This window comes from Melitaea cinxia, chromosome Z (assembly GCF_905220565.1).
Source record: "Melitaea cinxia chromosome Z, ilMelCinx1.1, whole genome shotgun sequence".
Classification (NCBI taxonomy): Eukaryota; Metazoa; Arthropoda; class Insecta; order Lepidoptera; family Nymphalidae; genus Melitaea; species Melitaea cinxia.
In genome coordinates, this window is record NC_059424.1 from 12,293,013 (window position 1) to 12,316,054 (window position 23,042).

General features: G+C 35.5%; 1 protein-coding gene across 1 annotated transcript in view; it reads left to right on the forward strand.

Annotated features, from left to right (window-relative positions):
• LOC123668805 (tetratricopeptide repeat protein 39B-like) overlaps nucleotides 1-23,042 on the forward strand; it is a 45,777-nt gene that overhangs the window by 18,510 nt on the left and 4,225 nt on the right. Inside the window, exons 2-13 of the mRNA XM_045602498.1 lie at nucleotides 3,680-3,787; nucleotides 10,705-10,736; nucleotides 11,735-11,845; nucleotides 16,687-16,870; nucleotides 18,169-18,329; nucleotides 18,693-18,858; nucleotides 19,857-20,018; nucleotides 20,243-20,406; nucleotides 20,887-21,117; nucleotides 21,352-21,367; nucleotides 21,787-21,886; nucleotides 22,416-22,675. Of these exons, the coding sequence (XP_045458454.1) occupies nucleotides 3,680-3,787; nucleotides 10,705-10,736; nucleotides 11,735-11,845; nucleotides 16,687-16,870; nucleotides 18,169-18,329; nucleotides 18,693-18,858; nucleotides 19,857-20,018; nucleotides 20,243-20,406; nucleotides 20,887-21,117; nucleotides 21,352-21,367; nucleotides 21,787-21,886; nucleotides 22,416-22,675 (1,695 nt within the window). The remainder of the gene's footprint in view (nucleotides 1-3,679; nucleotides 3,788-10,704; nucleotides 10,737-11,734; nucleotides 11,846-16,686; nucleotides 16,871-18,168; nucleotides 18,330-18,692; nucleotides 18,859-19,856; nucleotides 20,019-20,242; nucleotides 20,407-20,886; nucleotides 21,118-21,351; nucleotides 21,368-21,786; nucleotides 21,887-22,415; nucleotides 22,676-23,042) is intronic.

Below are 23,042 nucleotides of genomic sequence, written 5' to 3' on the forward strand. Positions count from 1 at the left end.
ACAACCGCTATCAATAGAGAAAATACTGATAACATAACAGTAAAGTATGGATATTAATTATTTAACAATTATTTATTATAGTAAGTACTGGAGCACTAAAAGATGTCTTCCATTGAGAGTAAAAATAAAACCACTCGCTTGACCCACGGCTATTTGTTTCACATACAGATCTACGTACATACATTTTTCCCCAGGACACAAAATGTACATACATTGATCATATTCTACATATCTCTATCAAAAAACTGCACTTAGTAGTTGGGATGGGTGAAACTTACAATATTATATGATAAAATACAAAAGTAGATAATACTTTTGATTTAGTAAAACTTTTCAATATTGTTATTGTTTATTAATATAACCTTAATTGTAAAAGTGTGAATTGTACCTTTATTTGTTACGAATAAAATACTTTTTTTTTTTCAATATACTGTGTGTAATTTGTATTCCACAAGTATAAATATTTCCATATTTAAATTTCAAACGGACACGTATTTACCGTTTTTCGAGATCTACGCTCTTACGCTAGTTTTAATTTTTTTGACTAATGCTATATAATAGATTTAAATAGTCACTCATTAATTTACAAATATTATAACAACTATGATTTTATTTTTTGGTTGATAAATATCATAAATTTTTGGCAATTAAGTAAAGTTGTTATCTTTATAGCTACTTAGCAAATTAATATTCCTAAGCAAGTTGTCGTATACCTTAACAGTGTATTTTGCTGTCTTATAAATCTGAATGATATTGGCCTACAGCACGTTGAACTTGCATTGCGAATAAATGCGCATAAAAAATAAACATATACATTACAGTTGCATAGAGGAAATCTAATATATAAAATTCTCACAGTGTCACAGTTTTCGTTGCCATACTCCTCCGAAACGGCTTGACCGATTTTGATGAAATTTTTTGTGCTTATCCGGTATCTATGAGAATCGGCCAACATCTATTTTTCATCCCCCTAAATGTTAGGGGTAGTCCACCCCTAAATTTTATTTTTTATTTTTTAGACAAAATTTTTAATTTCTATTTTTTTATGATAGAACATTAAAAAATACATACAACTCTAAATTTTCACCCTTCTACCACCAACCCCTATTTTTTAATAGCGTTTAGCGGCAACACAACGTTTGCCGGATCAGCAAGTTTTATATATTATAATGTATTTTCCATTTTAAATAAAATGTTTCTGACTTCGATTTGAAGGAAGTTCATTGAAATTTATAAATTTATAAAATCTCTTTATTAAATTTAATTAAATATACAAAATATTATACATATTTACAATTCACAACTTAAGAACTAAATATTTACAGATAGTTTTGGTATAAATCATGTCCGCGTGGAATTGTGCCAAGAATGCTGGCAGCATTTCCCCGTTGAATCGCTATGCCGATTCTCTGGGCAAAAAATGCACCAGCCCTCTTGTCACCAGTGGAGGCAATAAGGCGAGGTGTTATTTCATTTAAAAAATTTTTTGCACTGCTACTCCAAGGTCCAAGTGTTTCGACTGCAAACGGCACAAAGATGTAATTTGGAATTAGTGAAAATATGTTTTTGATTTTATGAAATCTGTATTAAATTTATAAAGCCAATTATAAAATATTATAATAAATAGGCTAAAAAAAAACTCTAAGTAGACAGCAACTACATTCAGGTATACATTCAAGAAGAAAATTACTCGAAGTAGTTTAACTCTAACTCCGTGGCACGATGAGGAGACCCACAAGGACAGACATCCAAACTGGATAGAAATATTTGTACAAATACAAATATCCACCCCGAGCGGGAATCGAACAAGAAATTGTCAGTGTTTTAGGCGACTACTCGCACCACTAATACACCAGATCGGTCTTCAAATAGTATATGACAACTATATTTATAGCAAGTGTCATCCTCTAATAATTTAAAAAATCTAATGCCTTATCCCACTTAAGTTAGGTGGCCACAACATGTTTTCCTCTTCCATTCCTCTCTATTATTCCTCACTTCAGCCCTTACTCCTTTCTTTCTCATATCCTCACTCACACAATCCATCCATTGCTTTTTCGGTCTGCCGATCGCTCTTCGTCCTTCGACATTCATCCCTAATATTCTTTTACCAACATAGCGCTCATCCCTCCTCATTACATGCCCACACCACGCTAACCTATTGCTCCTCATTTTCTCCGTCACGGGTGCTACTTTCAAACTTCCCCTTATATACCTCATTTCTAATCCGATCTTTCATTCTCATTTTATTCTCATTCACATCTTAGCATTCTAATCTCGACTGCGTGCACTCTTCTTTCATCTGTCACTTTCGTTGCCCAACATTCTGATCCATGCATTACGACATATTCCATGACATAAACATCGGTTTATACCGCCACTAACTGGTAATTTACATTTTTGGACTTAGTACATTTTAAAATATATAAATCACACTATAACTTAGTTAATTTAGTCGTAATAACTAATAATAATTGAAGTACCTAAAACCTATTAATACCGTCTAACAAATTAAAATAAATAAAATAATATATAACAGACATTTAAAAAAACCGATAAAATACGAGAAACTAAAATTTTACTTTACCATTTTTCTGGCATCATTATTTAAACTAAAATCAAATTAAAGGTTTCTAATACTTTAAGTGTCGGAGATACGCCTCAGACAGAAATATAGACAGAATAGTGAAGTAGGTCCGTATTAAATAATATATAAAAAAAACTCTTCAACTTTAGGAACTTATCGAGCGAAGTACTTATCTTCTAGGTATACTTACGTATATATATACTTAAGTACTTACGTATATACCTACTTATGATGTACAGGTAAAGTAACAATAGAGAAACTAATGACAATAGAATTAGAAATAACGGTCGCAAACATAAATTTCAAAGTTATAAGTCGACTTTTCAACTAATCGGCTTTTATATAACGAATTTAATTTAATTTAATTTACTCTTTATTGTACACATAAGAATATATAATATTAAAAAAATAATAAAGAATATATAATATACTGACTTGCTGTCGACAAGTCATAAAATTACTTTTGCTTTAAATATTATTATATTTCTGTAAATATATACAATTTCGTTACATTTGTAACGAAACAAAGATTTGATAACTTTATTTATGACACGCTGTCCGAATCTGCGATTTGACTAAAGTGCGTATGCGTTTTTACTTTTATCCCTACTCCCAAGATAACGATGGATTACGGGATAAAAAGTACTGTTTTTTTTAACATAAGTTAGTTAAGCATGCTCGCTTTTACACACTCTAAATTGACGTACAAAGGAATTATAAATGAGGAGTTCTAATTTATCTGAAGTATAATCCGATAAAGGTATAATCTGTTTTATTTAATGACATTTTGTATTTTTATAGATATTTCAAAACATAAAATTTATTTTTAGTAAATTATGTGTGTGGATCTTCCTGGCAGGCCCGAGGGCCTGTTTGGGTACGGGCCTTGAGGCTACACTCTTTACCCGGGCTTTCATCATCGGGGTACTTGCCTCCGGGATCACGTCATTATGGCCCGAATTAGGGCCAGGGTCCTTAGACCTTTAAAGTTGTTGCCTGGTTAAAATAAAACAGTCCTACCGTTAGGTTGTTCCCTCAGTTCCCATAGTAAATTAAAATAGAAAAAGAAATAAAGTTTCTTCAATCGCACAGATGGCGCTGCACGAGACGCCAATGTCAGTGCAGGCCGTCTTGCGCGAGCCTGCCGGCCCGGAGATGGCGCCGCGTGCCGAGCCAGAAGAAGACGACTTCCTAGAAGCCGTAAGTACTATTATATAAAAAAATAACAATAACATCAACCATTTGCGATTCGGAATTGCACACGAAGTATTGTCATACTATCATATAATGTGGTAAACATTTTATACATGGAGCCAAAATGTAAACGACAAGAAGAAAAAAGAAATTTGAAGCTAGGTGAAGTACTAGCAGAACGGAAGGCAGGTCGTATCTGAGAATGTCTCAAAAGTTGTACTTAACACAATTACTTGTAAGAATTTATTTTTTTAATTACTAAGTAAGACTTACCACCCAGGCCAGACCGGCTTCCTATGGAAAGTCAGCTACTGGAATATCTTTTAAGTTACGCCAAATTCAAACGATAGGGACATGGAATGTGCGTGGCTTACTTAGCCTCGGAAAACTTAACATCTTGAAGACGGAGATCTCTCCTTGCGGCTTTAACATTTGTGGACTCAGTGAAACGGATTGGAAAGGTTATGGATACTCTTTATTCACAATTTGGTCTTTGGTAGAAAATATTATTACTTTGTTCCTCCATCGGTCTTGCTCTGGACAGAGATGACCTCGCCGTAGGTCTTTCCTTGCGCTTCGTGAGTGGTCAAAATGCGTGACCATTAACCGGTTCCGTATCTTCCGATTTTCTTTTGCGTATAAACCAAGTACAGGGTTTCTCCTTGTGCCATCTCTATTAACGCGTCAGTATACTTATTCAATACTAGCCGACTCGTGCCCACTTCGTTGGGCGTTAATTATTATTTTTGTGATACAAATATATAGTAAAGTTTTCATCTCGCTCGTATTTCCCCGACTTGATTTACATATACTATTATTTTTCATTGAATTTTATGTTCAATAACAATAAAATATAGCGTGTATTACTCCTAAATAGTGTACCTTCCTGTTACTGAAAGAATTTTCATGATCGGATCAGTATTTGCGAAGATTACCCACTACAACAAAGACTAAAACAAACAAAGTTTGAAAATTTACCTCTTTATAATATTAGTATAGAAATGTTATTGTATAGCTCGCTAATGGCATAGGCTCGGCTGTGGGTAAGACAACCCCCAAGTGATATTTATTTGACGATGTAGAAATTACTTTTAATCGTACTTCCCAATTTATCCACATAACTTCTGGTATGCTAGCCCAAAAGATGATATGGATCTCAAGAATCGTGTCGTCCAACATTACTGTCATGCAATTGACAATCACTAGAATCGGGTCTTCTGTAGATGTTAAAAATTTGTATAGGGCAATGTTTATGTTCTGTAATGTTGGAAGCTACCTTTACGAAGTTTCTCGTCGTTATATATGTACACCGAGGTATATTTTCTCGTCATACTTGATAATCCGGGACGTGTTATTATGTGAATGCTTGCTGATATGTACAGGTATTTTTGCAAGTAACTTTATTGACTTCCCGAATCGCGGTTACTGTGAACAGAAAATGAACATAGTTTATACCCAGAGTTATTATACATAGTTATTATATTTATACCCTCTAGTGGCTTAAATCCTATCTAGCTTTCTTGGATAGTTCACCCATAAGAACTACTTTTTTATATTTATAGTAACATCCATGACCTCGTATTTGCTAGTGCGTTTTTAACTAAAAATATCTAGCATTTAATTCTTCTCCGCGAGCGGTTTTTTTATATTGGCATTTCAGGCCCGTGGTCCTCAGAATGCCTAGAAAAGCTAGGAAATTGTCCGATACTAACAACTTTTTTTTGTTACAAATTAATAAGACACAAATGTATAATTTTTTATAAACATACATTTTCATTTTTTTTTCAAATAAAGCTAAGGCAGTTCCGTCGCTACCACGTATACTCATCATCATCATTCAACATCATTACAGCCTATCACAGTCCACTGCTGGACATAGGCCTCCACAAGTTTACGCCAAAAATAGCGTGAACTCATGTGTTTTGCCCATAGTCACCACGCTGGGCAGGCGGGTTGGTGACCGCAGGGCTGGCTTTGTCGCACCGAAGACGCTGCTGCCCGTCTTCGGCCTGTGTATTTCAAAGCCAGCAGTTGGATGGTTATCCCGCCACCGATCGGCTTTTTAAGTTCCAATGTGGTAGCGGAACTGTGTTATCCCTTAGTCGCCTCTTACGACACCCACGGGAAGAGAGGGGGTGGCTAAATTCTTTAGTACCGTAACCACACAGTACACCACACCACGTATACTAATGACTGCTAACTGCGGTCTTTCAAATTGGGGGTTCGGTATTTTTTATTAATAATAATAATAATAATATTTTTTTGTTTTCGTGGGTTAATAAGAAGATGACATAATCTGATGGCTAGGGTAGGTATATAATTCAAAGAATCTATGGTCGTTGGGATCACAACATGCAAACACAAACTCAAAAGCGAATGAATGATGATAGTCAGTAGTCTCCACGTTGATAGACTGCGTTTAGCGAGACGTTCGTTGTCGATGGATTTTGTTGGGTATCGGTGGCTAATTCACCTTTACGTTTAAGTTTAGGAACCAGGAAAGATAATTGCTAGAGCGGCTGCCCCTTTTCTTTTTACGTGGGGAAAATCCATCATGGATACCCTCCAGCGCGGGGACGCCAGAGGGTTATGGCAGACTCTCACTGACTAAAAAACCACCACGTGTGAGCAGTCGTCCGCCTGGGTGGGGCGAGATAGTGTCGCGCTAGCATTCGCCACCTCGCCCGTAGGCCCGGCCAAAGCTTCCCGGCCCCAGCACAATGGTGGGGTGGCCTCGCTCACAACAAGGCCACCCCTCAGACGTCTGGGGTCGTGTCGGCCGAAGTCCCCCGACTATCGGCCGGCCCCACTGTTACGAGACGGTAGGAGGTGGACATACCGTCTCCTCCTTGCCCCCGTACGTCTACGCCGGAGTGGGTCAGCAGAGGCGTCTTCCTCTATGGCCCGCTCCGCGGTCTCCTTCTGCGTCATTGCCTCTTCGCAGAAGGAGACCGCCGCCTGCCACGATCTCTCGCTGTCAAGCATGGCCTTTACGACACTCGGCAGCGAGAGATACCGTCCGAGAACCGCTGAAAGCATGCGCCGCTGCGGTTCTCAAGCGGCGCACACCTCCAGCGTGTGGAGCGTCGTATCTTCTGGCGCTCCACACTCGTTACAGGCTGGAGTCGCCTCTCGTCTCGCGATTTGGTGAAGGTACTTACTGAAGCATCCATGTCCGGAAAGTACCTGCACCAGACGGAAGGTCAGCGGCCCGAACCGCCGCCTCACTCACTTCCGGAAGACCGGCTTCACTGCGTCCACCGTCCACTGCCCGGGGACTGGCAGGTCCTCCGTCCACCGCCGGAAAAGGGTATCCTGCGCTAGCCTCTACATGCGTGCGAGCTCCTCCCACGTAGGAGGCTCCCCCCGGGATTTCCTCGCCACCACAATATGATATGTTTCGGCGAGGATCTCCGCCTTTACTTTAAATATTATTTTTATTTATTTTTATGTTATTAATTTATTATTATTAATAATTAAATTTTATTTATTAACTTCTAATAATTAACTACTAATTAACTATTACTTACGACTGCTCCACTGTGTAGAAATGGACTCCCTGCTAAACTGTTCTCATAACTGTATATATACTAAGTGCGCTTAAAAACATTAATAGCGCGATTCAGGTTCAGTTCGCGTAATTTCTATCAGGCTATCCTGGTCTGGACCGGACCGGGTCCTGATCCAGTATGCCTTACCATACTTGATTATATTTTACATCAGGACCTTTTTTCTAGTCGGGTATTCCCTACTATGAGTAACGATCGCTATCATATGTACATGATAACAACCGGGACCGACAGCTTAACGTGCTCTCCGAGGCACGGTAGGGAGACCCACAAGGTCTAACAACCAGACCGAAAATAAATATTTGTATAAACACAAGTATCCACTCCGAGCGGGAATCGAAACCGAGACCGTCGGTTTTTAATCACCGCCGACACGGCACACGCACCATTACACCAGACCGGTCATCAAATTTCAAGTTCGTAATATAAAAAATAAAGGACTTTCATACAAACTTATAACAAAAAGCCCGTAGACCTTTTGATCCGGCCCTACTAAGAACCCCGGTCTTAGTGGACGTCTACGACCTATAAACTACTTCTCTGTCACATTTCATCTTTATGAGTCCAGTGGTTTTTGAGATTTCATGATGAGTCAATTGTCTAACAAATATATATATATATATATATATATATATATATATATATATACTAGCTGTGCCCGCGACTTCGCCCGCGTTGAAATCAGTGTGTCACAAAGTTTTCCCGGCAAACTTTCAGTGAAACTCTCATCCAAATCGGCTTAGCCGTTCCGTAAACCTTGAAGCCCTGTCTCCATTGGAGAAACCGCACGAAAATCCGTTCAGCAGATTTTGAGAGAATCGCATACACTTTTGGGGACTTTGTTTTATAATACACTAACTGTTGCCCGCGACTACGTCCGCGTAGTTATGAAGATATGCATTACTATTAAGATGTTTAACGCAAATTATTTTTTTATTTCAGTCACTTGAAATGCTTATCACACTGAGTAACTTTTTAAAAGGCACAATTTAGTATGATTTAATAGTTATTTTATAAAACCTCCATACACCACATTTTAGTTTTATTTTCAGGCTGCAGTATAAATAACCTATCAGGCTTATAGCTGCTGTATATGTTTCATACAAATTATCAACTCCAATTAAATCCAGCAGCAGTGGAATATCGAAAATCCGTTCTTAGCGGACGTCGACTAACTATAATTTACCTCCCTGCTAAATTACATCTTTGTCCATCCTGGATGGATGGACCATCCAGCGGTTTTTGAGTTCTCGTGATGAGTGAGTCAGTGACCTTTTTAACCGACTTCCAAAAAAAGAGGGAAGTTCTCAATTCGACTGTTATTTTTTTTTTCTTTTTTTTATGTAGTGGTGTGTGTCAATTGGTCCCATTTAAATTTATTTGAGATCTAACAACTTTTCGAGTTATATCTAATAATGCGTATTTACTTGACGCTTTTTTCGTCGACCTGCGTTGTATTATATCGCATAACTTTCTACTGGATGTACCAATTTTGATAATCCTTTTTTTGTTGGAAAGGAGATATCTCTAGTTTGGTACCATGATAAGGAAACCAAGCTCTAATGATGGGATCCCAGGGAAATCGAAGGAAATTCTCGAAAATCCGCAATAACTTTTTACTGGGTGTACCGATTTTGATAATTTTTATTTAAATCAAAAGGTGATGTTTATTATGTGGTCACATATAAATTTTATCGAGATCTGATAACTACTTTTTGAGTAATCTTTGATAACGCGTAGTTACTTGACTATTTTTTCGTCGATCTATTACTCGTCGATGTAATTGAAGTCGGTTTTTTTTTTCGTTTGCGAGCAAACACAATTATTCTTTTATATATATAGATTACAATGCATTATTTGGACACATCCTCAACATCTATAGAGCATACATTTTAAATTTCAAGTATCTTACTTCAAAAACATAGCCACGACAAACATCAATATGGCCAAAACAAATATCTGTCGTGAGTAGGGATCGAACCCGCGACCGCCAGCGCAACAGTCAGTACTGTGACCGCTGCGCCAACGCGTCGTCAAATTACGCGTCAAGTTATGCGCGTCGTTTTATCCCCTTAGGGGTCTAGTTTTGTAAAATCCGTTCTTAGCGGATGTTTACGTCCTATAAGAAACCTACCTGCCAAATTTCAAGTTTGTAGGTGTTATAGTTTCGAGAGTGAGTGACCTTTCGCTTTTATATATATATATTTATTTACTTATAAGGGATGGTACACAGCACAGAAAAAATTATAAAACAATGAATTGTAAATATGTATAATATTTTGTATAAATAAAAAAAAAATTAAAATTATATTTAAAAAGAATGGGGTTATTTTTACGAGTAAAACTAATACATTGACATTTCTAGATATAACATTTATATTGTTTTTTGTATAGTAATCAAATAGGTTGTTAAGATCATGTTGTAACCGCTTACAATCATCAACCGTGCGTACGCTCATGTATACTTTTTTGTCGTCAGCATAGAGTAAGTGTTTTGAGTTTACAAGAACCGCACTTATGTCGTATATATATATATATATATATATATATATATATATATATATATACTAGCTGTGCGCGCGACTTCGTTCTCGTGGAATTTAACAAAAAAGTTTTCAATTCGCTAAATTATAAAATAAATAAATTTCTTAAACAAAAGTAGCCTAAGTTACTCCGCATTACATAAGCTATCAGCCAGTGAAAGTCCCTTCAAAATCGGCCCAGCCGTTTCGGAGATTAGCCGGAACAAACAGACAGACAGACAAAAATTTTAAAAAAATGTTAATATGGTTTTAAGCTTTGACGCCGCGTTGGTGTAACGGTTACAGCCATGTATTGTACCTGTTGCGTTGGGGGTTGCGGGTTCGGGTTCGTGACAAACATTTGTATTGGCCATACGGGTGTTTGCCGTGGTCTGAGTATTTGTCCAGTGTCAGAGTGCAGTCCTTGTGGGTCTCCCCACCGTGCCTCGGAGAGCACATTAAGCCGTCGGTCCCGGTTGTTATCATGTACACCTGATAGCGATCGTTACTCGTAGTAGGGAATATATCCGCCAACTCGCATTGGAGCAGCGTGGTGGATTAAGCTCTGATCCTTCTCCTACATCGGGAAAGAGGCCTATGCCCAGTAGTGCGATATTACAGGCTGAAGCGAATAGCGATGGTTTTAAAAAATGTTATTTGGATTTATATGTACCGTGTATACATAAATATGAATTTAGTTAAAGGCGGTTATTTTAATATTACAAACAGACACTCCAATTTTATTTATTTGTGTATATATATATATATATATATATATATACACACAGAAGATTAAGCCGATACAAATATTAATATTTTCTTATTGTTACAGGAAGATTTTGAAGACGCCAGCGAAGAACTAATGTAAGTAGAATAACTTTTCGACTCTTATGAATTTTTCTCGTTAGCAAATAACTATCATTTTTGCTATAGTTCCATAAGGCATTATATAATCATTACAGCTTATACAGTCCACTGCTGAACATAGGCCTCCACAAGTTTACGCCAAAAATAACGTGAACTCATGTGTTTTGCCCATAGTCACCACGCTGGGCAGGCGGGTTGGTGACCATTGTATAATAAATAAGACTAATTATTAATCCGTCATACAATTTCTGTTATTGGGAATATGATGACGACATATATTGTGGGGAAACATATTTAATGTTTTAATTACTAGACATTGTTTTCTCTCTATTCACATGAAATATGCATAGATATACTACGAGTAAAACTGATGTGCTAAATGTATTATATATCTAAGAATTAGATAGTTTGTCATGCGTTGCTCTTCCTCCCTAATTAATTCTTATATATAAAATTGTCGTGTCACAATGTTAGTTACAATACTCCTCCAAAACGGCTGGATCGATTTTTATGAAATTTTGTGTGCAACTAGGGTAGGTCTGAGAGTCGGTCAACGTCTATTTTTCATACCCTTAAGTTATAAGGGGGTTAAGGGGGTTCATAACATATATGGCAAAACAACGTTTGCGAGGTCAGCTAGTGATACTCGTATTATAAATGTGAATGGAAGTTTGTTTGTTACACTTTCACGCGAAAACTACTTAACCGATCATCATTAAACTTTGCACCCATATTCTATATTATAATTAGAAGGTATTAGAAGTAATACAGGATACTTTTTAATTAAAAAAAAGTTCAATGCGAGTGAAACCGTGGGTAAAATATACATATGTTCATTGATTCCCTTGCTAAATACTTTTTTTTCTTATTAAACAAAAAGAAAACAATGTTTATCTCTTCGATTTTTTTTACACCTTTCGAAGAATTGAAATTTAAGGAAAATAAATAAATTGATAATTCTGAGAAACCCTTTGATACTATTTATAACTTTTCAGAGATACTTCGGCTGCTGTGGATTTACATTCCGCTCTGGAGGACTGTGAAAAGGCTATGACGCTATTTTTCAACAATCAAATAGATGACGCTATCGCCATAATGACTCCGTGGTAAGTGAAAAATTGTCACTCTCATATTGAAGGTGTGTACTTTTTATTTGACGCTGCCGTCTTCGGCCTGTGTATTTCAAAGCCAACAGTAGGAATGGTCTGAATGAATTATAAAAGTTAAATCAACAATGAGATGCCAATCTAGTAAATATTATACTTTATCAATTGAAGTACTCATATAAGTTTGACGCAAAATTTTACAAGTGACAAAAACCGTGCCAGGCTTCTGCTCTATCTGTGTCAAATAAAGAGTCAGGTCACTGGTTACACGCAATGCCGTCAAAAAATCTTAGAACACTTTTAGACAGTGAAAGTTTTAGAATTGCTCTCGGTCTCCGGTTGGGAGCTCCACTGTGCTTTGAACACAGATGTCCGTGCGGAAAAGAGGTCGATTCTTTCGGACTACACGGCCTTTCCTGTAACAAGAGTTCAGGTAGGTTTTCCCGCCACGGTTGCCTAAACGATACCATAAAAAGAGCTCTTGCCACCATCGACGTTCCTGCTCTTATCGAGCCTACTGGAATTAGTCGCAATGATGGCAAGAGACCTGATGGACTGACGTTGGTTCCCTGGGAAAGGGGACGGGCGCTTTTGTGGGACGCAACCTGCGTTGACACACTTGCTCCGTCTCATATCAGGGAAACAGCCTTAAAAGCGGGAGCCGCAGCGGAAAAAGCTGAAACGACTAAACGGCACAAATATTCGTCACTAATTCCAAATTACATCTTTGTGCCGTTTGCAGTCGAAACACTTGGACTTTGGAGTAGCAGTGCTAAATTTTTTTTTAAATGAGATAGCTCCTCGCCTTATTGCCTCCACTGGTGACAAGAGGGCTGATGCATTTTTTGTACAGAGAATCGGCATAGCGATTCAACGGGGAAATGCTGCCAGAATTCTTGGCACAATTCCACGCGGACGTGATTTATACCAAAACTATCTGTAAATATTTAGTTCTTAAGTTATGAATTGTAAATATGTATAATGTTTAATAAACTATTGTTAAAATTGAAGTAATGATACAATGTTCATGTCATAGTTTTGCAGTCTAATAATTACATTCAAGATAATTGGTTGTTTAAAATAATTATATTTTATCGAGGTTAAAGTAATACTAGTGCAGTGAAGACAAGATACTGTTTTAACAGTATCTTTTAATTATTATTAGAGTTCATAGTAAACAAAAATCAAAAAATAAAAAAAAACAGGTTAAAATTTGGGGGCTTGAAGAAGTGGTGATGATGATGAAGGTTGCGCTGATTTTCATGCTCGGGGTCACCAGTTTGGGGGAGTGAGGGAAAGAGGGTGTTGAGTTCCTATGTAGCGAGAATAGATGTCGCTACAGAGTAAGAACTGAGTTTCTTGCCGATTTTTCTCAGCAGAATCTACATTCTAAATAGTTGGAAGCTTCATATAAATCTTAATTTATTTTTCAAAGACTAAATCAAATTGTGATTTTTGTAATGACTACTTGTTTAAAATTGCTTAAAAAGCCTACTCGAATATTTGATTTTTTAACCGACTTCAAAAAAAGGAGGAGGTTACTCAATTCGACCGTATATATATTTTTTTTTTTTTATGTATGTTCGGGGATAACTTCTTCGTTTATGAACCGATTTTGATAATTCTTTTTTTGTTGGAAAGGAGATATTCATAGTTTGGTACCATGATAAGAAAACCAGGATCTGATGATGGGATCCCAGAGAAATCGAGGGAAACTTTCAAAAATCGTAAGGGTGACTAGTAATTTTAATCATGTTTTCATTAAGCACTATAAAGCACTACTATTTAATAAAGGTCTGGAGTCGATCTGATGATGGAAAAGAAAGATAGTCGAGGGAACTCTTCAACAATTTATAGCAATTACCTGCTGTTTGAACTTAATTCGTTTCTGTTGATGAGAACTTTGCACCTGTATGAGTTATAAGTGCCATTACAGTCTGATGATGGAGACAAAAGTTAGTCGAGGGAACTCTTTAACGATTTATAGCAATTACCTGCTGTTTGAACTTAATTCGTTTCTATTGATGAGAACTTTGCATATATATGAATTATAAGTGCCATTTCAGTCTGATGATGGAGACGAAAGATAGTCGAGGGTTCTCTTCAACGACTTATAGCAATTACCTGCTGTTTGAACTTAATTCGTTTCTATTGATGAGAACTTTGCACCTATATGAGTTACAAGTGCCATTAAAGTCTGATGATGGAGATGAAAGATAGTCGAGGGAACTTTTCAACGATTTATAGCAATTACCTGCTGTGTGATCATCTGTGTCGCAGGACCAGGTTTGATGATGGAGCCCATGAACACTCGAGAGAATTTCTCAACAATTTTCAGCAGTTACCTTTTGCTGTTTGACGACCGCTTTGATATAATGGTGCATGTGCCGTGTCGGCGGCGCCTAAACACCGACGGTCGCGGGTTCTATTCCAGCTCGGAGTGAATATTTATGTTTATATAAATATTTATTTTTGGTCTAGTTGTTAATCCTTGTGGTTCTCCCAACCTAGCCTCGGAGAACACGCTAGGCTGTCAGTCCCGGTTGTTATTACGTACACCTGATAGCGAACTTTACTCATAGTATGTCGACGCGTTAGCGCAGCGGTCACAGCACCGGCTGTTGCGCTGGCGTTAGTGGGTTCAATCCCCGCGCACGACAAACATTTGTATTGGCCATATAGATGTTTGTCATGATCTGGGTGTTTGTGCTTGTGTATTGTGTATGTTTCCGAACCCCTGACATAAGAGAAAAAGCATCCTTGTTAGGTCTACCCATCACTAAAAATTGTAAAATAAAATAATTTTTAACAAAAAAAAAACCGACTTCAAAAAGGAAACTAAAAAGTGAAAAATAAATTTACTTAGTACAAAGTAATTCGTATTTTGATTTAGTTAATCAGAAATGATTAAATAAATATTTTATAATTTTGAAGTTGGTGCCAAGTAAATACTACAACAACCTGGCTACAATAACAAATACAAACAACACACACACACACACACAACAAACAAGTACAAAAAATATTATTAGATATGTCAAAACAATAACAGAATAATAACAGTATTCAAACTAATAGTCAATGAAACAAATTATGAAAGAAAACTGAATACAACTTACGAGTAGATACTAGAGTAGTTATTGTTTTACTTGGCACCGACTTCAAAATTATAAAATATTTATTTAATCATTTCTGATTAACTAAATCAAAATACGAATTACTTTGTACTAAGTAAATTTATTTTTCACTTTTTAGTTTCCTTTTTGAAGTCGGTTTTTTTTTTGTTAAAAATTATCTATATTCATATTTTATACCGTTAGTCATAGGCACAAATGTATCAAGAGTAATTGTAAATACAACTACTCTTGATAAAACATTTATGAACTAGCAGTTATACCATATATCAAATTTACTATAAAATTTGTTACATAAAAAATAAAAATGCACCTAATTAATACGAACTGAGCTTCTATTTGTAGCATTTTAAACAATAACTCTTTATCACCCGTCAGCTAATTGCTGTCACAATATCAAATTAAATATTGTAATCATTTTCTTAATATTAATTGAAAATATACAAAGACTATGATATGATACTTTGTTATGATATATTTTAGGATTAAATTTTGATTTGTTAAATAGTTGTGAATCATTACAGTCTGTAATATTGACAAGAAACTCGCGCAAACCAACATAATTATTGTCGAACCCACAATAATTTAAAAAAGAATATAGTTTAATTAGTTTAGCAAATTAATCCTTACAAATTTTTGAATCGTTATATCTCAGAAACGGTGGCTCGTAGCAAAAGCATTTTTTATATATAATTTTGTCCTACAATTTTGTCTGAAGTATTTTTAACCGACTTCAAAAAAGGAGGAGGTTACTCAATTCGACCGTAATATATATATATATATATATATATATATATATATAGATAGATATATTATGTATGTTCGGGGATAACTCCGTCGTTTATGAACCGATTTTCATTATTCTTTTTTTGATGGAAAGGAGATATCCCTAGTTTGGTACCATGATAAGGAAACCTGGATCTGATAATGGGATCCCAGAGAAATCGAGTTAAGCTCTCGAAAATCCTCATAACTTTTTACTGCGTGTACCGATTTTGATGATTTTTAATTTAATCGAAAGCCGATGTTTATCATGTGGTCACATTTAAATTTCATCGCGATTTGATCACAACTTTTGGAGTAATCTTTGATAATGCGTATTAACTTGACTATTTTTTCGCCTACCTACGTTGCATTACTTGTCGATATAATAGAAGTCAATTTTTCTTCGTTTGCCTGCAAACACAATTATTATGACAAAACTTGCTGTTTTACTGAAAATCGCGAAAAACTCATTTTTTTTTACCTTTGACCTTATATAAAAAAAAACATACAAGGAATAGATGGAGAACTCTCAAATTTTATTTATAATTATATTTTGAACGATTTCACCAATTTTCAGCTTGTTGTAAATTTATGTAGCTTCGAATGTCTAAATTGACCGGACTAATAACATTCTTTAACAAAAACTTCGTTTGAAACATTCTGCCCTATTTCGGTAAAAGACAGTACTACGTTAACTGCTTTTGTAAAATTTTCATGTCATTTTATATTTCTTTTAAGATTACAATTATAAAATATAAAATACCATTAGACCTATATGATTAAAACTTTATTGTTATTATAATATCATTTATTTAGTTAAAACTAAGTCAAAACTTTAACTCAATTTTCTCAGTTTTCGATTTTGATACTCTGTCGCCTTTACCTAAGCACGGTAGCGTTGCTTTTGGTACAAAAAAGGTAAAATTGTACAATTTTTCCCAGGAAACACGTTTCTCTGTACCATGCTCACGGGGCGGCTATATTTGAGTTCATCCCAGCTATGCTGACTCTAGAGCCAGCTCAGATCCAATGCGCACACACAGCTTTACGTCACACTTTCACCCTCTGTGCTCGTATGCGCAGGAATTATACCTTCGTGCAGTCCATCGGCGCCATCATTAAGAAGGTTTGTATTAATAACCTAACTAATATTACACAATTGAAAGATTTTGGGGATGAATTAATGTATTTTTGTTTGTTACTCTATCACACAAAAACTACTGAATGAATTGTTATAATACTTGGTACATAGATAGCTAAAGATCCAGAAAAGGCTTAATTATCCTAAGATTTCCACGGGATCGGTAATTACTCGTGTCGTGATTAAATATGTTTTAATATACACACACATACTATCGTTTATTTCAAAGGTAAACAGCCAACTGATAGGCATTCATATTTTTTAAAGTAAATGCTTATAATAATTTGCAGCAGCCAGACACGTGGAGGGAATCGCATCCACAATACCCGGAGCAGTTAAAAAACTGCGTTAATAAAAGATTTCAATTAATATTACAGAAAAACGATCACAATGGTGCTCAAAATAACTTGTTTTGACATTGAAGTAGTTAGTTTTTACATTGTTTTATTTTTAAAAGAAGCGACGTGATAAAAAATTCAAAGTACAAAACATAATTACCTAAAAATTATTATTCTCTACAAGTAGTGAATGATGTATTTACATGGCGTCATGATTAACGCTTTGCGTGTGATCTTGCTAGTCTCGAATTTTTTGTGAACGCCTCACATTCAGTGGAAACTTCTAGTAATTTATTCACTTCTGTTTCTGGGGCCTACAATCACACAAGATACGCAAACATAAACTCCAGAGCACAACAAACACCAGTATAACTTGTATGTTTGAAAGGAGTGGAGATCTAACTTGTGACCGAAAGCAGAATATGTAGTCAGCAAAACAAACATTAAGTACTGTCAAAATTATTATAATAAAAATATACTTATTAACACGCTTTTATTGTTAGCTTGACCTTAGTTCATGTAACGGAATATTTAAACTTCATTTTCACCAATGTCATAAAGTCTGATTTACTTGAAAATTTGCACGTATTTTAAGCGCCGATGACAATACAATAATTTCTTAATTTCATACTAAGATCCTGAGTAGGATAACCAGAAAAAAAAATCTACTTTTTTTGTTTGATTTGCTATTAAAAGCGTGTTTCTTTTATTTCTTTTTAACTATATGTATTACTAAATACAATACAATACACGTACTATTTATGTCACACGAATAATAATCTTACAAGTACAGTGTAAAAATGTTTACAAAAGAAATGTACAAGAGGTAACCTTAGGTCTACGTCATTCATTTAAAGTAATTAACAAAACGGTGGAGGTAGGAAGCGTTGGCAAATTGACAAACTACTATTTAATTTTTTTTTTTTTTTTTTTTTTGTTAAAAAGCCAAACTACGGTGGGTATTCCGAAGACGAGGCGCACGCTGAACTCGTACATTCTGAAGCTCTACTACTTCTAGCTTGTCTTGGTGCTCTTGAAGGAGAAGAAAATATGACCGGTTTGGTTCGTGCTTCACTGCGTATTAAGACCTCGTTTAATGGTTACAAGTATGTTTGATCTAATTTTAAATTTGCAAATACTGAAAATACACTAATGAATATTATAATATTGGAGAAATAATATTCGAGTTTTGTTTATGATTAACTGTCGTTATATAATTCTCATGATATTTCGTCCCAAGATTCACCAATAAATAACTTCGTGTGCGTTTTACATCTAAACGATCTAGCCTAATTGGTCTTGCCCGAATTTCAACGCACAGCCAAAAATTTTCATAACAAGTACTAATATATACTTTTTACTATCTGTTATTACAATACAACATTATGATCTAGTAGATCTAGGATCTACCCGCACAATGACTCATAAAAAAATCTCACAATAGTCTTATCCAACTGTCTTTCAATCAGAAACTGTGCTAAGATTTTGGAAAAGAAGAGATGGGAGAGTGAATCCTCTCGCACGCACTTCGAGAGTGGAGTTCGCCTCGGCCTCGCCACCTTCAACGTGATGATATCGTTGTTACCGCCGAAGGTGATAACCCTGCTGGAATTCGTCGGATTCACTGCTGATAAGGTAATATATTAGCTTATGAGAATTTCACATAGAAATGGACGAAATTTTAACACAATCAAAAATGATGAAGATTGATGTGATGACTTTGATTCAAAATTTGAACCAGCCTGTTTGGAGAAGTATCTTAACCTTATAGAAGACCCCAGCCAAATAAGATTGTTCTTAAGAAGCTTTAAGTGAGGTAGGGTGCAGCCAAAAATAACCTGTTAAAAATATGGAGCAGCCCGACTGGGAAAGTACCTCGGCCTTACAGAAGATCACAGCTAAATAATACTGCTTTCAAGCAGTACTGTGTCCCTGTGGCGAATAAGCTGACCAAAGCTCCTGGGGGTAATTGAAGGTAGGGTCGGTAATGCGCTTGCAATGCTTCTGGTGTTGAAGGCGTCTATAAGCTACGGTAGTCGCTTACCATCAGGTTGGTTCCTATGGTGAGAGAGGTATCAGTGCTCCTGATGTTGTGGGCGTCTATAAGCTACGGTAGTCGCTTACCATCAGGTAGCCGACGGTAAACGTTTATCGTCAGGCGGATTGTACGCTTGTTTGCTACCTAGTTGCATTAAAAATCAAGTTTTTAATCTCTATCAAAAATTAAGATGTGTCTTAACCGATACTATTTCGTTGTTAAGAATTTACGACTTCTTCTACTAAATTTAATCAATAATCTATACAAATAAATAAAATTGGAGTGTCTGTTGGTAAAAATAACCGCTTTTTACTAAATGCGACACGGTACATATACCAAAATAACATTTTTTACAAATTTGGTCTGTCTGTTTATTCCGGCTAATCTCTGAAATGGCTGGACCGATTTGGACGGGACTTTCATTGACAGATAACTGATGTAATAAGGAGTAACATAGTATACTTTTATTTTAGAAATTTATTTATTTTATAACTCTGCGAACTGAAAAATAACTTTTTTGTAAATTTTACGCGGACGAAGTCGCGGGCATAGCTAGTTGTAGGATATAATTGTTGATCGTGTAATAATGTTTTAGGAGAAAGGAAAGTCCGAATTAATCAACGGCTCTCGCTCGCCCGGACTCCGGTCTGTGCTCTGTGACTTGACGCTGCTCGTATACTTCCTGATCATTGGTCACTTCGCCGCTATTCCTCCTGATTTTATTTTGGCTGAAAGATTGATAAGTAATGGTCTAAAAGTGAGTACGTACATCAGGATCCTAAATAAAATGCTACAAAAATAAAAAGCTTAATTTTTCTATATATATTATCTATCTAGCTATTTGTTAAAAATATCAAATTAGAAAACTGTATTAGAAATATGTATCCATTACAAGCATAAGAGGCTATGAATTAGTGAAATTAGATGAAATTCTCAAACTGATCTCCTGATTCATTGACTAAATTGATTTTATACCCGCAGCGATATCCAAACAGCGTGTGGTTCATAATGTTTAAAGCACGTATGCAAATGTTGAGTGGTATGATCGAAGAAGCTATAGAAAGCTACGAAACAGCATCAAGGACAGCTGACTTGTGGCCACAACTGAAACATCTCACATACTGGGAAATGATCTGGGCTTTCGCGTAAGTTGTTAAGATAATACAAGGTTTTTGTGATTTATGTCAAAACTAAAAAAAAAAATATCTAAAGAATTCATAACTATGATGAATAAAAACGTAATCTAATGAAATTTTATTACGTTGCAAGTAGATACGTAGGTACAGCTGAGGCAAACTAAATTAAATCGCTTGTAGTAGGTACATATTAGTTATATATGGATCTTGTGACTAAACTACTGCTTATAATTGGCTAATATTGTCTATTTAGCTTAGATATGGTATGTACTATATTTTAATTATTAAATGTCCTTCACAGGCCTTCACTTGTATCCACTCTGTATAACATATGACCATTATTACAGTATGATACAGTATTACAGTATGACCATTGCATATGACCATAAGCGATAATTAGCTTGTTTAGAGTTTGAACGGTTTTCTTATACAGGGACTCTTGTTCGCAAATTACTTGAACAGCTTTAAATATCGTATAATTTTCTGCAGGATGATGATGAGATGGTCTGACGCCGCGATATATGCATCGAAACTCGCTAACGACAGCAAATGGTCGAAAACTATTTATATGTACACGGAGGCCGCAATGAATCTTGAACGAGGATATATAGTTAGTATTGAAGAACGCAAGCACAATGCCGATCTACTCCTGTACGTATTATCAATATGTAAAAAAAGGAAAAAAAGTTCTAAATATACTCTGCAATATTTTATTTTATAGTAATTATAAATAGTATTAAGTTACAAAATGTTGTAATTAGTTTGATGCTGTTTAAATTATATTTTGTTGTTTTTATTTTTTATCTAGCTTTTTTTAGGTTTTTAAAAGAATTTTATCAGTATTCAAGTTTTATGGATTCAAACAAACAAGAAACTCTTTACTTCAAAAAATTTGATACAATATAAGATATCACATAGCTTGTAGTTATTACTAGCGCTTAATTACTTACGCAGTACCTACGACTTATCCGTTACTTTCCTATTATTTATAATGTACAATTTTATATATTTAATGTCTCATGCTTCTTGTAAATAATTATATCTTACTAAACAAATTTCATCAAGCGCTAGTAGAAACTATACGCCACGTTAAATTTATACCTGTGCATATTACACTCGACATATGCGGTAACAACTCGCTACCACTTGTTGCGTACAAATGTTTGAATATTAGGACCTATTTCATCGGTTGTCAATACAGTTAATTTTAAATACTTATAAATATATACATCGAATTTATCAGCAGGAAACAAAACAAAACCTTTAGACATTTTTCACGTGAACTAATATTTTGCGACTTGTGAAAGTCGCAAATATAAATACAACAAATAGGAGATAGTAACAAATAAAATCATAAACTTTTATCCGTTAGACATATTTATACTTCAGATGGCTTTATCAGCGAAGGGTGAAACAGGTCCTTACTGTATGAGATTAAAATATTTGGAGAAAATAGCACAGATACCTATACAAAGTCTCAAAGCGACACGTAAAGACCTATAATAATTCTGTTTTCTTTCGGATTTAAGCAACTTTGAAAAAACGTTTAAACGGTTACAACTTACTAATTTAAAAATAACTAATCTAATTATATTACGGTCTATTTTTACCTCCCAAATATACATTTCGCTCTCAGTTTAAGATTCAATAAGTGACTCTTACTAATTTAAAAATAACTAATCTAATTATATTACGGTCTATTTTTAATAATATTGTTCACCTATATACCTCTCAAATATACATTTCGCTCTCAGTTTAAGATTCAATAAGTGACTCAAGGATATGAATATATTCTCAGACCTACCCGATATGCACACAAAATTTCATGAGAATCGGTCAAGCCGTTTCGGAGGAGTTTGACTACAAACACCGCGAAACGAGAATTTTATATAATAGATTATAGATTGTTTAGTAATTTGTCGCATGTTAAATATTGATCTGTTTTTGCATGTTAATATTTTATTAGTGTATTTTTTTTTTCAAAATATTTCCAAGTGTATTATGAGCACGTTTTCAAGGTATGTTATGTCTATTTTTGTTTGCGCTTTTTATTTTTCGTTGGTTCGCTTACGTAGCATGGTGTTATCACAGGAATGCGTCATGTTATAGACAGCGGCTATTGGGGCGGTCTTTGCCAATGGAAAAATTCGTTATCCGTCGCTGCGAACGTTGGGCTCGACGAGGCTACCTGGTTCTACCTGGCGTAGAGATGGTATGTCTGTGGAATATGTTTCCACCTCTCGCCAACGAGCCCCACTACGCCGACCGTATGCTAAAGGTGAGCCTTTTTTTCAAAATATCGTTATTTCTGGATTTTTTAGCTTAATCTACCACACTACTTCACTATGTGTTGCTGGATAATTGCCCTTCTATGATAACAACCGGGACCGATATCTTTACGTGCTCTCCGCAAAGGTGGACTTATCTTTGGAAGAGATCTCTTCCAGTCAACCAATCGTCATGAGAATGTGTCATGTAGCGGCGTAGACAGTGCATGTAAAAAAAATAACTAAATAACTCCTAACATATTACATAAGTACAAATATGAATACATATGAATACAGATGCATACTTAAATACATAGTACTTGGGTGACCGACCTTAGCTCGGTATTTTTAGTAAATCGTGTTTTTTGGAAATCATAT